Genomic DNA, 15,656 nt, shown 5'->3' on the forward strand with positions numbered 1-15,656 from the left:
CTCTCATCTCCTCTTCCTGTTCAGGCTGGAGTTCCCCAAGGTAGTGTTCTGGGCCCTGTGCTTTTTCTGGTCTTCATCAATGATCTCTCTGACTCTCTTGAAAATCCTCTCTATCTCTTTGCTGACGACTCTACTCTCTGTCGCTCCATTCCTCATCCCTCAGATCGGCAGTCTGCAGCCTCCTCACTCTCTGCAGACCTGGACAAAATCACAGACTGGTCAAACAAGTGGAACATGTCTTTCAATCCTGACAAATCTCACACTCTTACAATGTCTCTCCGAAAGGACCGACTGGACAACCCTCCCATCTACTTTCTCAACAATCCTCTCCAAGAAGTTCTGTCGCTCAAGCTTTTGGGTCTCACTATCTGCCATGATCTTTCTTGGGAAAACCACATTTCCAAGCTGGCCTCCAAAGCTAGTCGCCGACTGGGCATCCTCCGTCGTGCGAAGTCCTTCCTTGGCACACCTGAGCTCCTCACCACATACAAGGCTTTCATCCGCAGCTCAATGGAATACTGTACCCCCCTCTGGGCTGGTGCTCCTGCCTCACACCTTGCTCGGCTTCATGCTGTTGAGGCCAAAGCTTTCAGAATCATTGGAATCTCCTGTGATGTAGTCAACACCGAGGGCCTTTCACTCACTCACCGCAGGCAGGTTGGTGGTCTTTCTGTCTTCTACCGACTCCTCTCCGGCCTTGCTCCCCCAGCTCTCTCTGTGCTCTGTCCCCCCAATATTCCTTCAGGTCGCACAAGATCTGCCTGCAACCCTCTTTTGGTTAAACTGCCAAAGTCTAGGCTCTCTGCTCACCTTCACTCTTTCATTCCCCTTTTCTCCCGCCTCTGGAACAAACTCCCCCACTCCCTTCAATCCCACTCCTCCCTCCAGGTCTTTAAAACAGCTGTTCACCACCATCTCTTATCTTCCCCCATCGAAAACCTTGATATTTTCTACCCCCGGTAATTCACCCCAGAGTCCTTGCAGTGTTCATATGTTTTATTCCTCTCCCACCTCCCCCCAAGTCCTCCCGATGTCCCTGCTCTCAAATGTTGTGTTTGTGTCCTTCCCCATCTTCCCCCTCTCTTTTGTGTCCTTCCCCCTCTCTCCCCATCTTGTCTGCCGCTCCCCTTGTTTTTTGTGTTTTGTGTGTCGGTTTGTCTTTTTGTGTGATTAATGTTAGCTCTTTCACGAGCCTCGATCTTGTATACAAAAAATAAAAAAATAAAAAAATACAAGAACAAGAAGAAGAAGAAGAAGCAAAAGGACACAGGGCAGGCTTACCTATACAGTCTTAACTTATCACGACCCCAGGACAAACAGACAGACTCACACGGAATGGTAGTGGTAGGGGAGGAAGGTCCAGGCAGATGGGTCCAGGCAGGTCGACTCCGTCCAGGCTCCGGGTCCGCGGGCGAAAAACGGCAGGCAGCTTCCCGTGTCGTTGGCGCGCGACCGGACCTTACATATGCGAGGGGCTGGAATGCTGCGTACGTATAGCGTGCCAAACGCTCTCTCTCTCCCGATCAATCAATGTCCGTATCAAACAGGCATTTCGTAACAACGAGCTCTCTCGGCGCAGTTCTTCAATAAACAGTTCGTGTAACGCAATCCCCGGTGCAGTTCGTTACCATCGATGGTTCCCTGCGCAGTCCGTCATAGGGCTTGGCGCGTGCGCTTATATAGTGCGCTTACAGATCAATCCGCGCTTCATAGAGCCACGCCCGCCAGCGAGCTCACCTCAGCCCTGGTTGGTTAGCGAGGGCTCACCGGCTCCGCCCTTGACGGCTCGTTGACAGGGCCACGCCTCGTTCTTGGCGCTCCGCCCCCTTCTTCCTCGAGCTTGACCGTGTGGTTAATGGCGGCGCCTGTGCGCACGCTAACCAAGGCGCATAACAGAATTGGGAGAGAGAGGTTGGCAAAATGGCCAGAATGGATTGGGACCTATCTTATTTAATTAATGCAACCCAGATTCAACTATTGGGAACACAGCCTTATCTGAAACGCATACTAAGGAAATAACTGAAAGTCCTATGGTGTCCTACGTGTTGCTGTGGCCTAACTATGGGTGCGACCTTTGACCTTTTAAATGATGGAATATTATTTACAAGTATTTGCAAAGTGAGGGGTTCTCAAAACCACAACAATATTATAGATCACGTGGTTCGGCCGCCATCTTGGAAAAACCGAAAAACATTGCACCTCTATATCTCTGAAAGCGCTGCATAGAAAAAATTGAGACATGGCTCAATGTAAAGAACTCTCCATGGGGAATAAAATATGTTAATGATGATGTCATAGGTGTCTCCATTATGACGTCATAATTCGACAAGTACAAAACTTCCTCCAATCAAGATGAAATTTATTGAGCGTCATGTAGGCATAAATTGGTGGAGAAAAAATAATAATGATGACGTCATCGGTCACGTGGTTCGGCCGTCATATTTGTTTTAACACAACAGCCTTAAAAACCACTGAAAATACATCCTGGCGAGGGTTTGCAATCTCTGCTCTTTTTCTTGTTCTTTATGTTTTTATGCCTCCTCCGATGAAGTCGCAGGAGGCATTATGTTTTCAGGTTGTCCGCCCAGCCTCAGTCCGTCCATCCGTCCGTGATAGGTTTTCGTTACCGCAATAACTTGAGAATGGCTGAAGTGATCTTAGTCAAACTTGGTGCAGGTATGTATAATGAGGTAAAGATGAACTGTTTAGATTTTGGGGTCATGAAGTCGAAGGCCAAAGGTCAGAGGTTGTTCGGTAAAAATCCTGTTACCGCGATAACTTGTGAATGAGTGATGTGATTCTGACCAAAGTTGGTAAAGGTATGTATTATGGTGCAAAGATGAACTGATTTGACTTTGGGGTCAAGAGGTCATTTGTGAAAGGTCAAAATCTGTAATAGGTTTATAACTTGAGAACGGCTGAAGGGATCTAATTCAAACTTGGTACAGGTATGTATAATGACTAAAAAATCAACTGATTCTTTTTTAGGGTCAGAGGTCATGTTAGGTAAAAATCCTGTCACCATGATAACTTGTGAACCAGTGATGAGATTCTGACTAAAGTTAGTATTACTAGGGCATGCCCGTACTATATATAAGCTAGGACGTGCCCGTACGTGGGTGCCCGTTCCTTGCCAAAAAAAAAAAAAAAAAAAAATTTGTGTAGGGGTGTGTGTGTGTAAACATCCTAGGGCGTGCCCGTACGTGGGTGCAAAAAAACATGCGTGCAAACAACAACAACAAAAAAAAACTTTGAAACCACGTGGCAGTAACGACCACAGAACCCCCCCCCCCCCTCTATTTACATGAATGGTTTGGTCCATTCGCAACGACCACAGAACCCCCCCCTCTATTTACATGCAATGGTTTGGTCCATTCGCAACGCCAAAGCGAACGGCGAACGGCTAAATCGCCATAGCTCGGTAAGTACGTGTCCGATTAATTTCAAACCTTGAAAAGGCACATCCTCGGGTCCCCAGCAATATACCTGGCAAGTTTAAAGTACTAGGGCATTGCCCGTACTATATCTATATCTAAAATTATATCCCCCCCCTCTATTTACATGAAATGGTTTGGTCCAAAGCGAACGGCTTGCGAGTACGGTGACAATCCCCCCCCTCTATTTACATGCAATGGTTTGGTCCAAAGCGAACGGCTTGCGAGTACGGTGACAATCCCCCCCCTCTATTTACATGAAATGGTTTGGTCCAAAGCGAACGGCTTCCGGAGTTTGGTAAAGAAATCGCCATCGCGTGCACAAACGCGCAGGAAAGCGAATGAATCGCAAATTCGGTTTTATTAGTTTTAAAACATAGTTTAACGCCAACATAGTTTGCAAACGTGAAATAAATGAATACGCTCTCAAATGTGCCATCCGAGGCAGAGTGTGTCCTCCACGTTCGGCACACGCGATCGTTCGCTGCTCTCTGATTGGTTGAATCGTTTTTTGGACATAGCTCGGTAAGTAATTGTCCGATTAATATGAAACCTTGAAAAGGCACATCCTCGGGTCCCCAGCAATATACCTGGCAAGTTAAAAGTATATCGGACCCGTGGTTGTCGAGAAACAGCGGTCACAGACAAACAAACGTACAGACGTACAGACAGACGTACAGAGATTACTGGAATTATAGATAGATAGAAGATAGATATCGGACCCGTGGTTGTCGAGAAACAGCGGTCACAGACAAACAAACAAACGTACAAACGTACAAACGTACAAACGTACAAACAAACACACAGAGATTACTGGAATTATAGATAGACTAGGGCATGCCCGTACTATATCTATATCTAAAATTATATCCCCCCCCCCTCTATTTACATGAAATGGTTTGGTCCAAAGCGAACGGCTTGCGAGTGGTGACAATCCCCCCCCTCTATTTACATGCAATGGTTTGGTCCAAAGCGAACGGCTTCCGGAGTTTGGTAAAGAAATCGCCATCGCGTGCACAAACGCGCAGGAAAGCGAATGAATCGCAAATTCGTTTTTATTAGTTGTAAAACATAGTTTAACGCCAACATAGTTTGCAAACGTGAAATAAATGAATACGCTCTCAAATGTGCCATCCGAGGCAGAGTGTGCCCGCCACGTTCGGCACACGCGATCGTTCGCTGCTCTCTGATTGGTTGAATCGTTTTTTGGACATAGCTCGGTAAGTAATTGTCCGATTAATATGAAACCTTGAAAAGGCACATCCTCGGGTCCCCAGCAATATACCTGGCAAGTTAAAAGTATATCGGACCCGTGGTTGTCGAGAAACAGCGGTCACAGACAAACGTACAGACAGACAGACAGAGATTACTGGAATTATAGATAGATGATGCAAAGATTAACTGATTAGATTTTGGGGTTGAGAGGTCAAAGGTCAAAATCTGTAATAGCTTTATAACTTGCGAACGGCTGAAGGGATTTAATTAAAACTTCGTACAGGTATGTATACTGCTGTAAATATAAAGTGATTCTATTTTGGGGTCAATAGGTCAAAGGTCAAATATCAGACATCCTGTCAAGTAAAAATGCTGTTACCGAGCTAACTTGTGAACTAGTCATGGGATTAACACCAAACTTGGTATAATTATATATCATGATGCAAAGATAAACTGATTCGATTTTGGGGTCAAGAGGTCAAAGATCAGAGGTCATATTAAGTTGCCAATATTTAGTTACTGCTAAAACTTAAGAATGCCTGAAGGGATCTAAGTCAAACTTGGTACAGGTATGTATAATGGTGTAAATGTCAAATGATTCTATTTTGGCGTCAAGTGGTCATAGGTCAAATGTCAGATATCCTGTCAGGTAAAAATTATGTTACCGAGCTAACTTGTGAACCAGTCATGGGATTTTCACCAAAGTTGGTATAATTATATATTATGATGCAAAGATAATCTGAATCTATTTTGGGGTCAAGAGGTCATGTTAAGTTACAATTATTTTGTTACTGCGATAACCGAAGAATGCCTGAAGGGATCCAAGACAAAGTTGGTACAGTTATGTGTCATAATGAAAAGATGAACTGATTCGATTTTGGGTTTAAGAGGTCAAAGATCAGAGGTCACGTTAAGTAAAATTATGTTGCCGTGCCAACTCGTGAACCAGTGATGGGATTTTTTAACAAATTTGGTGTAAGTATTTATGATGTAAACACGAACTGATTGGATTGTGGCATCAAGAGGTCAAAGGTCAGATGTCATGTCAGGTAAAAATGTGATAACGTGAGAACAGCTGAAGGGATTTAAATCAAACTTGGTACAGGTATGTATAATGATGTAAACATGAACTGATTAAACTTTGGAGTCAAGAGGTCAAAAATAAGAGGTCATGTCAAGTAAAAATTATGTTGCCGAGCCAACTTGTGAACAAGTGAAGGGATTTTATTTTGACCAAACTTGGTACAAGCATATACTTTGATGCAAAGATGAACTGATTATGTTTTGGCATCAAAGGTGAGGAGTGAGGTGATTTTGGTGAGGCCAGAGGTCATGTCCGGTAAAATGTGATACTTGAGAACAGCCGAATGGATTTAAATCAAACTTGGGGACAAGTATGTATAATGATGTAATAATGTGGGCGGAGGCATGTCGTGACGTCAAAGAGTGCCGTTATAGTTTTCTTTTTGTTGTTGTTATTATTATTATTTATTTATTTTTTCATCATTTTTGTATTTCCTTTCCGAGTCGCTTTGCATTTCTGGAGAAAAAGCACAGAGAGTGAGTTTTATCAGAAGATGCTTCCATACCTGGAGACAAAAGGTAATGACATTCAGTTTCATTGTCGGCCCCCGATGGGTCGTTACACCAGAATAATGCCTCTGGTTCAAGAATGCCTTTGTGATAATGTGATTGTTGCTCGTGGATTTTCCCCCTACTTTTTGGTCTTTTTCTCTCCAGCTTGTACTCCGTAATCGAGAAGTTGAGGCAACGGCTGAGGCTCTGTGGCACTGGGCATTCATCTTGCAAGGCAAGGTAATCTTCTTGGGATTTAATTAATGGCCTCCCTGTCTCGCACTCCTCGCCTGCTTCCTTCACTTTGTCTCCTTGACGGTGTGAAGTTTTCTTTCTCTGGCATGGCTGCATGAGAGGATAGGGGAGGGGGCTTGGAGCCCCTTACAGAGAGTGTGCATTTAAAGTTGGCCGAGTTGTTTAATTAGATAACTCCGCTTTGTGTCCTCCCCTTCCAACGTCGAACGTTAACACGGCTCCTTGAAAATTCAATACCCATCCTTTATAGGATAATTCATGATTGCTTCATTGGACGTGTCCAATCATTGTTTTCCAAGCAAATCACTTGACCAGTGATGCTTGTTTTGTATTAAAATGAAACCTGAGCTCATTGACAAAAATTCATTCTCGTTGTGCCTGTCCGTCCTCGGATCATAGAAGATTGTTTATTACCCTCACGAGAGAAGAGGGTATTGCATTTGAGTCCGTTTGTTTGTTTGTTTGTCTGTTTGTCTGTTTGTCCACACAGAATAAATATGATTTTCTCTGCAACCGTTGGTCTGATTGACAGGAAATTTTCACCATATGTGCATCTCCACCTGTATAATTTTGAATGATAATTATGACGTCAGAGGTTACGTGGTTCGGCCGCCATCTTGGAAAAACCCAAAAAAATTGCACCGCTATATCTCTGAAAGTGCTGAATCGAAACAATTGAGACATGGCTCATTGTAAATAACTCTCCATGGGGAATAAAATATGTTAATGATGATGTCATAGGTGCCTCCTTTATGACGTCATAATTCGACATGTACAAAACTTCATCCGATAAAGATGAAATTTCTTGACCATAATCTAGGAATAAATTACTTTAGAAAAAAAATAATGATGACGTCATCGGTCACGTGGTTCGGTCGCCATATTTGTTTTAACACAAAAGCCTTAAAAACCACTGAAAATACATCCTGGCGAGGGTTTGCAATCTCTGATTGCTCTTTTTCTTGTTTGTCAAATGCATTTGATCGTTTATGTCTACAATTGTACTATAATTCTGGTATGCAACTCGTCAGTTCGAAGTCTCAAATGCTCCACAAAGAGCAAGATTGCATCGAACGTCACTTCTTCCACCGTTGCTCTTTGACCCTCTGACCTCCTTGCCGTACCTACAGGTGTTTGCGGCCTGGCTGCGTTACACTGAGCAGCGCCGGCAGAAGCGCGCTATGGAAGCCAAGGCCTTGGTTCAGTTTCGTTGCCATCTGTTGAGACGAGGAGTTGCCAAGCTATTGCAGCACAGAGCCAAAGCTATTGAGAGGCGCGCACGCGTACCGGTGGCCTCGCGGGTTCGGGTACGACTTCAGCTTTGGCTTTGCGATCCACCAGCGGTTGTTTATACGTATTACTGGCCCATGATGAAGCCTCACAAAAGTTGTTGGTGTTTAGTGATTGAACCAACAGGCCCAAGTTGACAGGATGGTCTGTAAAGTTTTCGATGTTTCTTGAACTCGATTCGCTTGTGAATCTCATTTGTTTACGGTTTATGGCTTTGCTGTAGGTGTATGTGTTGTTGCTGTAGGTGTATTATGTGTTGTTGTATCTGACATCCATGTAAGTGGATTATTTGATTTTTCTCACAGTGACGACTTGTAATATTCAAAGGAAACGGCTTCAGTTTGGAATCATGATTGGCTGTGATCGCTCACACAATTTTCCAATCGAATAACAAAGTTTGTCAAGCTAAAGCATTTCCTTGATGCACAATGAAAATCACACAAATCACAGACTGGTCAAACAAGTGGAACATGTCTTTCAATCCTGACAAATCTCACACTCTTACTATGTCTCTCCGAAAAGATCGACTGGACAACCCTCCCATATACTTTCTCAACAATCCTCTCCAAGAAGTTCTGTCGCTCAAGATTTTGGGTCTCACTATCTGCCATGATCTTTCTTGGGAAAACCACATTTCCAAGCTGGCCTCCAAAGCCAGTCGCCGACTGGGCATCCTCCGTCGTGCGAAGTCCTTCCTCGGCACACCTGAGCTCCTCACCACATACAAGGCTTTCATCCGCAGCTCAATGGAATACTGTTCTCCCCTATGGGCCGGTGCTCCTGCCTCACACCTAGCTCGGCTTCACGCTGTTGAAACCAAAGCTTTCAGAATTATTGGAATCTCCCGCGATGAAGCTATCTCTGAGGGCCTTTCACTCACTCACCGCAGGCAGGTAGGTGGTCTTTCTGTCTTCTACCGACTCCTCTCCGGCCTTGCACCCCCAGCTCTCTCTGTGCTCTGTCCCCCAAATATTCCTACAGGTCGCACAAGATCTGCCAGCAACCCTCTGATGGTTAAACTGCCGAAATCTCGGCTCTCTGCTCACCTTCACTCTTTCATTCCTCTTTTCTCCCGCCTCTGGAACAAACTCCCTCACTCCCTTCAATCCCACTCCTCCCTCCAGGTCTTTAAAACAGCTGTTCACCACCATCTCTTATCTTCCCCCATCCAAAACCTTGATCTTTTCTACCCCCGCTAATTCACCCCAGATCCACCTTGTTTGAAATTCCAACTTCTTTCCTGGAAGTCCTGGCAGTGTCCATATGTTTTATACCTCTCCCACCGCCCCCTTCCCATGCCCCCCCCCCCCCCCCAAAGCCCTCGCCCTCTCTCAGATCTCTCGATGTCTCCATGTCTCTCGGTCCCTGCTCTCAAATGTTGTGTTTGTGTCCTTCCCCCTCTCTCCCCATCTTGTCTACCGCTCCCGATGTTATATGTTTTATGTGTCGGTTTGTCTTTCTGTGTGATTAATGTTCGCTCTTTCACGAGCCTCGACCTTGTATACAAAAAAAAAAAAAAAAAAAAAAAAAAAAAGTGCTTATTCGGGGTTACTCCTCGTGTGATGCTATCTTGCCCTCAAGTGCAAAACAAATTGCCAATATTTTTGGACCGTAAAAGGCGCATACCCTTTGCTTTGAGAGACCGTCACAGTTGTGTTGAACGTTCTACCATAACCTACATCAACATTCTTGATCACGCCGCTTCGTACAGAGTCCGCGCAATGTGAACGATGTGGTTCACCGCTGCGCAGCGCGCTGGAAACGCCGGGCTCTCGGGGACAAAGGGTCTCGGCCTGCTGGGAAGACCTTGGGACCTGAGGCCAGCAGTATTTCTGGACAGACTGTCTCTTTAAGATCTCTTCAGTCTTCTTGGGTGTCTCAGAAGGTCTCCAAACTGCCTATGCCTCCCACTTCATCCTTATTGGATACCTTGTAAGTACTTTGATGGCGACTGTGTTCACTTCACACACAGACATATACATCTTTCTTTTTTTCTTTTCTTTTTTTGTATACAAGATCGAGGTTCGTGTAAGAGCTAACATCAATAACAAACAAAAAAACGGACACACAAAACATACAATAAAGGGAGCGGGATACAAGATGGGGAGAGAGAGAGAGAAGCACACAAATACAACAGCAGAGAACAGGGACATCGGAAGATCTGTGGGAAGGAGAGGGCTTGGGGGAGGAGGCATGGGGAGGGGGGGGGGGGGCGTTGGAAAGTATAAAACACATGGACACTGCTAGAACTTCCAGGAAAGAAAGAAGTCGGTATTTCCAAAAAAAAAATTGGATTTGGGGTGAATTAACGGGGGTAGAAGATATCAAGGTTTTAGATGGGGGAAGATAAGAGATGGTGGTGTTAGGGTTAGGGTTAGTCACATCTAGTCACAACTGGGGCGCATGCTTACTTTTTTGGTGCAGAGTCACAAATTGGGAAAAAATAGTTCTAAACAGAATGAAACGAGAGGTTAGGGAAATTGGAGAGGGGGAATAAAATGCCTGTTGTTGTTTTGTTGTTGTCACAAATTGGGAAAAAATAGTTCTAAATAGAATGAAACGACAGGGGTAGTTGATGGAGGAATTTAAAATGGTGCTATTTTTTGCATACATAATATGTAGATGGCCTGTACGGCCATGGAAACAACTCGGTGATTTATCATGCATGTGGAGGTATGCAGAGTGGGTGGCAGAGCAGGTCGATTCAGTGTTTATTGGGCAACAATATGAGGAAAGTACAATTACCTGGTACAGGTTTCTCGTTTGGTTGTACCTTTACCCACGACTCCCCTTCGCTCCAGATCGATCGGTGCAAAGGCCCGACCTCGGCCACGACACCCATCTTTCCTGGCAAGCTCTCTTCAGAGAGAGGGACTGCTTGAGCCTGCTAGCATATCTGTGGGCCTCGATACCTGGCGTACCGGTAGTGGATCCAGGTGGGGCTCAAAAGTTTAGATGAACTCAAGCCACCCACATCCGTCTGTATTGTCCTAGAAATTCCATTTTTCAAAATAATAATGTTAATTTGTTTTTCACAAACACATAATGTCACCATATTGGAATATAGTTAAGTAAAATGCAATGGATTGGGAACTAGTTGTAAGTTAAATGTACCAACAATTTCGTGTGTGTGTGTGTGTGTGTGTGTGTGTGTTGTGTGTGTGTGTGTGTGTGTGTGTGTGTGTGTGTGTGTGTGTGTGTGTGTGTGTGTGTGCGTGCACAACTTTTGACACACACCCTTGCCCACAGCCTTACAGAGTCGTGTGCAAGTGGTCTGCATCTTGGGTACACCGATAGGCACGTCGCAGATGCCATCCACTCTGGCCTGGCCACGCCACCGGCATCACGGGTCATCGTTGCAGGCGGGGACCCACCGACACCCTCGGGTCCACGTGCCGACAAGCCGTGGCCTCAAACTGTCAGCTTCCCGGCTACAAGCGCCCCTGATAAAGGCATGTGGCAGCCGTCTGAGCCTTCACCGGTGCAATGTTTCCCACAAGGCCATGCTGGCCAGCCGGCCGTGCGAGCCAATCCGCAGGCGGCCAACGAGTTCACATTGTCAGGGCTTCCTGATGCGACCTCGGCATGCGAACCGAACCAAGGACATGGAAGTCCCCTTTCTTCAAGTATCCTGCTGATGGACAAGCTGCTTCCCCCTTCGTACTTCCTGCAGCCGGCTTCATTCCAGGTCCGCTTTGCGACCCCTGTCCTCCCCTTCCGACCCACCACTCATCCCACACCTTTTACATTGTCACACAGAAGAAAAATCATGCACAGCTACATGTGCACATACGCACACTTCCATACATACACCTACACGAGTGCACACACCTACACGCATACCTACACATGCATACACACACACACACACACACACACACGTACATGCACACACCTACATGCATACACACATACCTATATCCACACACACACACACGCACACACATACACACACACGTACATGCACACACCTACATACATACACACATACCTATATCCACACACACACACACGCACACACATACACACACACGTACATGCACACACCTACATGCATACACACATACCTATATCCACACACACACACACGCACACACATACACACACACGTACATGCACACACCTACATGCATACACACATACCTATATCCACACACACACACACACACACACACACACACACACACACACACACACACACACACACACACCTATATCCACACACACACACACACACACACACACACACACACACACACGTACATGCATACACACACACACACGTACATGCATACACACGCACACACAAGCACACATACACACATACCTATATCCACACACACACACACACACACACACACACACACACACACACACACACACACACACGTACATGCACACACCTACATGCATACACACACACACACACACACATGCACACATACCTATATGCACACACACATACACACACCTACACATAAACACCCCGACATGCACACACAAACTTTCCTTCCACCTCCACCCTGCACAAGTCCTTGTTTGTCCCAATAATTCATTATTCCTAATTGTACACAACACGTGCTTCTCCAAAAGTGTGATTGATGTCATAATAAAAGTTTGTTTGTTTGTTTTCCCTGGATTATGCGACCTGGTGCGTTGTCGCAGCAGGAGGGAAATGACAAGCGCACTTCAGTGTTTAACACTTGCTGAGATGTGTGTTAATGAACAAAGTGAACCATCAATGTGTGTGCGATTACACGCGTGGAACAAACATGTGTGTGCGATTACACGCGTGGCACAAACAACTTCCCTCCACACATTGCAGCTTCATCCATTTTGTTCAAGTTGCACTGAAGGTCCACACTTCCACCCACTCACCTGTTGTGGATATCACCTTTGTGTACTTTGCTCCAAACTACCGTCCTGTACATGTGTAAAGCATCCATTGTGCTTCGGACATGCCTTTTTGCACACCTTGGGTTGCTTGGAGTGCTGTTTCTCATATTCATCCTATTACAATTGCAAAACCCGAAAAGGGAAACGATTTCCTGCCTGAAGTTCCATGTTGGTGGATTATTGTTGTTGATACAAATCCACCTTTTGTCCCCCACAGTGCCCTCTCTCTTCCCCCCATCCCCCATAGGGGCATCTTTCTGTTTTACCCACAACCCCTTTGTTCCTCGTCTTTACCTGTGCTCCTGCTCAAAGCAATTGTTACCGATATAAATTGTCCCGAAACCTTAACCACTCACCACCCCCTTTCCCATTCACCTGGTCATCGTGTGCTCCTTCCTCAGGTCACCTGCAAACAGCAGGGACGTGCCGTTTTTCAAACCGGACTTCATGGACCATCCCAAGCCTCATTGCATCTTCCCCAAGATTGCCATTTTGGACGAGAGGAACAATGTGTTGGTGAGTAAATGATATTTCGAGGCCCGTACTCTTAACGGAGCTCGGGGCATTTCATGACTGAGAAACTCAGCCAATGGGGTATCTTCTCTTCTGGACTTGGTTATGACTAACTTCCCTGCAAATGTCTGCTGCTCTTCTTCTGCTCCAATCGGTTCTTCTGATCATGTGCTTGTTAAAGTGGACATCTCACTGGCCATTCTCAGAGAGCCTCCTCAGCACCGACGAGTCTGGCATTTCACTCAGGCCGACGGGCACGGTCTTCAAGCAGCCATCAATCGTCTGGACTGGTCTCCCATCTCTACTGCCTCTGACATCAATTCTTCCTGGGAATTCTTCCAAAGCAAACTGCTCTGTCTCATGCACAGATTTATCCCATCTCGTCTTCAGTTGTCTTACCCTTCCTCCCGTCCATGGTACACGGAATCTTGTGGTGAGGCAGTTGCCCTGAAACAACTTGCCTTTGCGTCTTGGAAGGCAAATCCAACTGAAGGCAATCTCAGTTCCTTCCACCAAGCTCGAAACAAGTGTATTTCTACCCTCAGGAGTGCCAGGAAGCACTATCTCTCCACACTCAAGATTGAACTCTCAAACCTGTCTCCTTCCTCCAAATCCTGGTGGTGTCTGGTCAAATCCGTTTCTGGTGTTTGTTGTCCCTCCATCCCCTCCCTTACCTCAAATGGCTACACAGTTGACACCGCACGTGACAAAGCCGAATGCCTCAACTCTGTGTTTGCCTCAAAATCTTGTGTCCCAAACCCATCTCTCTCTGTTCCCACCTTTCCCAGTCGAACCCAACTGCTCCTGGACTCTGTGTCCTTCTCTCCTGACAAGGTGGAGAAGTTTTTATCAAACCTCGACTCTGATTCTGCAACTGGACCAGATGGCATCAGCCCTCGGGTCCTAAAATCCTGCTCTGCCGCTCTATCTCACCCTCTCTCTGTTCTTTTCACCCTCTCTTTTGCTCAAGGTCATCTGCCAGCATCTTGGAAATCAGCAAACATTACCGCTTTACACAAAAAAGGTGCAAAAACAGATCCTTGCAACTACAGACCAATCGGCCTGCTCCCAATTATCAGCAAAGTCATGGAATCCATCATTGCTTCAGATATCAAATCCTTCCTCTTCTCCAATGGCTTGATCTCTGATCATCAATTTGGATTCAGACCAGGTCATTCTACTCTGGACATGTTGCTTCTGCTGTCTCAACAATGGATGGAGGTCCTCAATGCCAAACAGGAAATCAGAGCTGTCTCACTTGACATATCACGTGCCTTCGATACGGTCTGGCACCCAGCTCTGCTCACCAAACTCACCTCCTATGGTATTCAGGGAAATCTCCACTCATGGCTTGTGGATTTACTCTCTGGTCGTAGGCAACGTGTGGCCCTGAATGGATTTCTCTCATCTTCCCGCCTGTTCTGGCTGGAGTTCCCCAAGGTCGTGTTCTGGGCCCTGTGCTATTTCTGGTCTTCATCAATGACCTCTCCGACTCTCTGGAAAATCCTCTCTATCTCTTTGCTGATGACTCCACTATCTGCCGCTCCATTCCTCATCCCTCAGATCGGCAGTCTGCAGCCTCCTCACTCTCTGCAGACCTGGACAAAATCACAGACTTGTCAAACAAGTGGAACATGTCTTTCAATCCTGACAAATCTCACACTCTTACGATGTCTCTCCAAAAGGACCGACTGGACAACCCTCCCATTTACTTTCTCAACAATCCTCTCCAAGAAGTTCTGTCGCTCAAGCTTTTGGGTCTCACTATCTGCCATGATCTTTCTTGGGAAAACCACATTTCCAAGCTGGCCTCCAAAGCCAGTCGCCGACTGGGCATCCTCCGTCGTGCGAAGTCCTTCCTTGGCACACCTGAGCTCCTCACCACATACAAGGCTTTCATCCGCAGCTCAATGGAATACTGTTCCCCCCTCTGGGCTGGTGCTCCTGCCTCACACCTTGCTCGGCTTCACGCTGTTGAGGCCAAAGCTATCAGAATCATTGGAATCTCCTGCGATGTAGTCATCTCCGAAGGCCTTTCACTCACTCACCGCAGGCAGGTTGGTGGTCTTTCTGTCTTCTACCGACTCCTCTCCGGCCTTGCTCCCCCAGCTCTCTCTGTGCTCTGTCCCCCCAATATTCCTTCAGGTCGCACAAGATCTGCCTGCAACCCTCTTATGGTTAAACTGCCAAAGTCTAGGCTCTCTGCTCACCTTCACTCTTTCATTCCCCTTTTCTCCCGCCTCTGGAACAAACTCCCCCACTCCCTTCAATCCCACTCCTCCCTCCAGGTCTTTAAAACAGCTGTTCACCACCATCTCTTATCTTCCCCCATCGAAAACCTTGATCTTTTCTACCCCCGGTAATTCACCCCAGAGTCCTTGCAGTGTTCATATGTTTTATTCCTCTCCCACCTCTCCCCAAGTCCTCCCGATGTCCCTGCTCTCAAATGTTGTGTTTGTGTCCTTCGCCCTCTCTCCC

At 46.2% G+C, this 15,656-nt stretch overlaps 1 protein-coding gene across 6 annotated transcripts in view; it reads left to right on the top strand.

Moving 5' to 3' along the window:
- The window catches only part of SFI1 (SFI1 centrin binding protein), a 281,420-nt gene that overhangs the window by 224,136 nt on the left and 41,628 nt on the right, over positions 1–15,656 (top strand). For 4 of the 6 annotated variants that reach the window (XM_068105729.2, XM_068105732.2, XM_078772540.1 and 1 more), the window contains 7 exons: positions 6,177–6,251; positions 6,390–6,464; positions 7,610–7,786; positions 9,481–9,701; positions 10,571–10,705; positions 11,019–11,457; positions 13,067–13,181. In XM_068105729.2, the coding sequence (XP_067961830.2) occupies positions 6,177–6,251; positions 6,390–6,464; positions 7,610–7,786; positions 9,481–9,701; positions 10,571–10,705; positions 11,019–11,457; positions 13,067–13,181 (1,237 nt within the window). The remainder of the gene's footprint in view (positions 1–6,176; positions 6,252–6,389; positions 6,465–7,609; positions 7,787–9,480; positions 9,702–10,570; positions 10,706–11,018; positions 11,458–13,066; positions 13,182–15,656) is intronic. The other 2 variants (XM_068105731.2, XM_078772539.1) reach the window with 1 other exon arrangement.

Source organism: Myxine glutinosa, chromosome 2 (assembly GCF_964187855.1).
Source record: "Myxine glutinosa chromosome 2, kmMyxGlut1.1, whole genome shotgun sequence".
NCBI lineage: Eukaryota > Metazoa > Chordata > Myxini > Myxiniformes > Myxinidae > Myxine > Myxine glutinosa.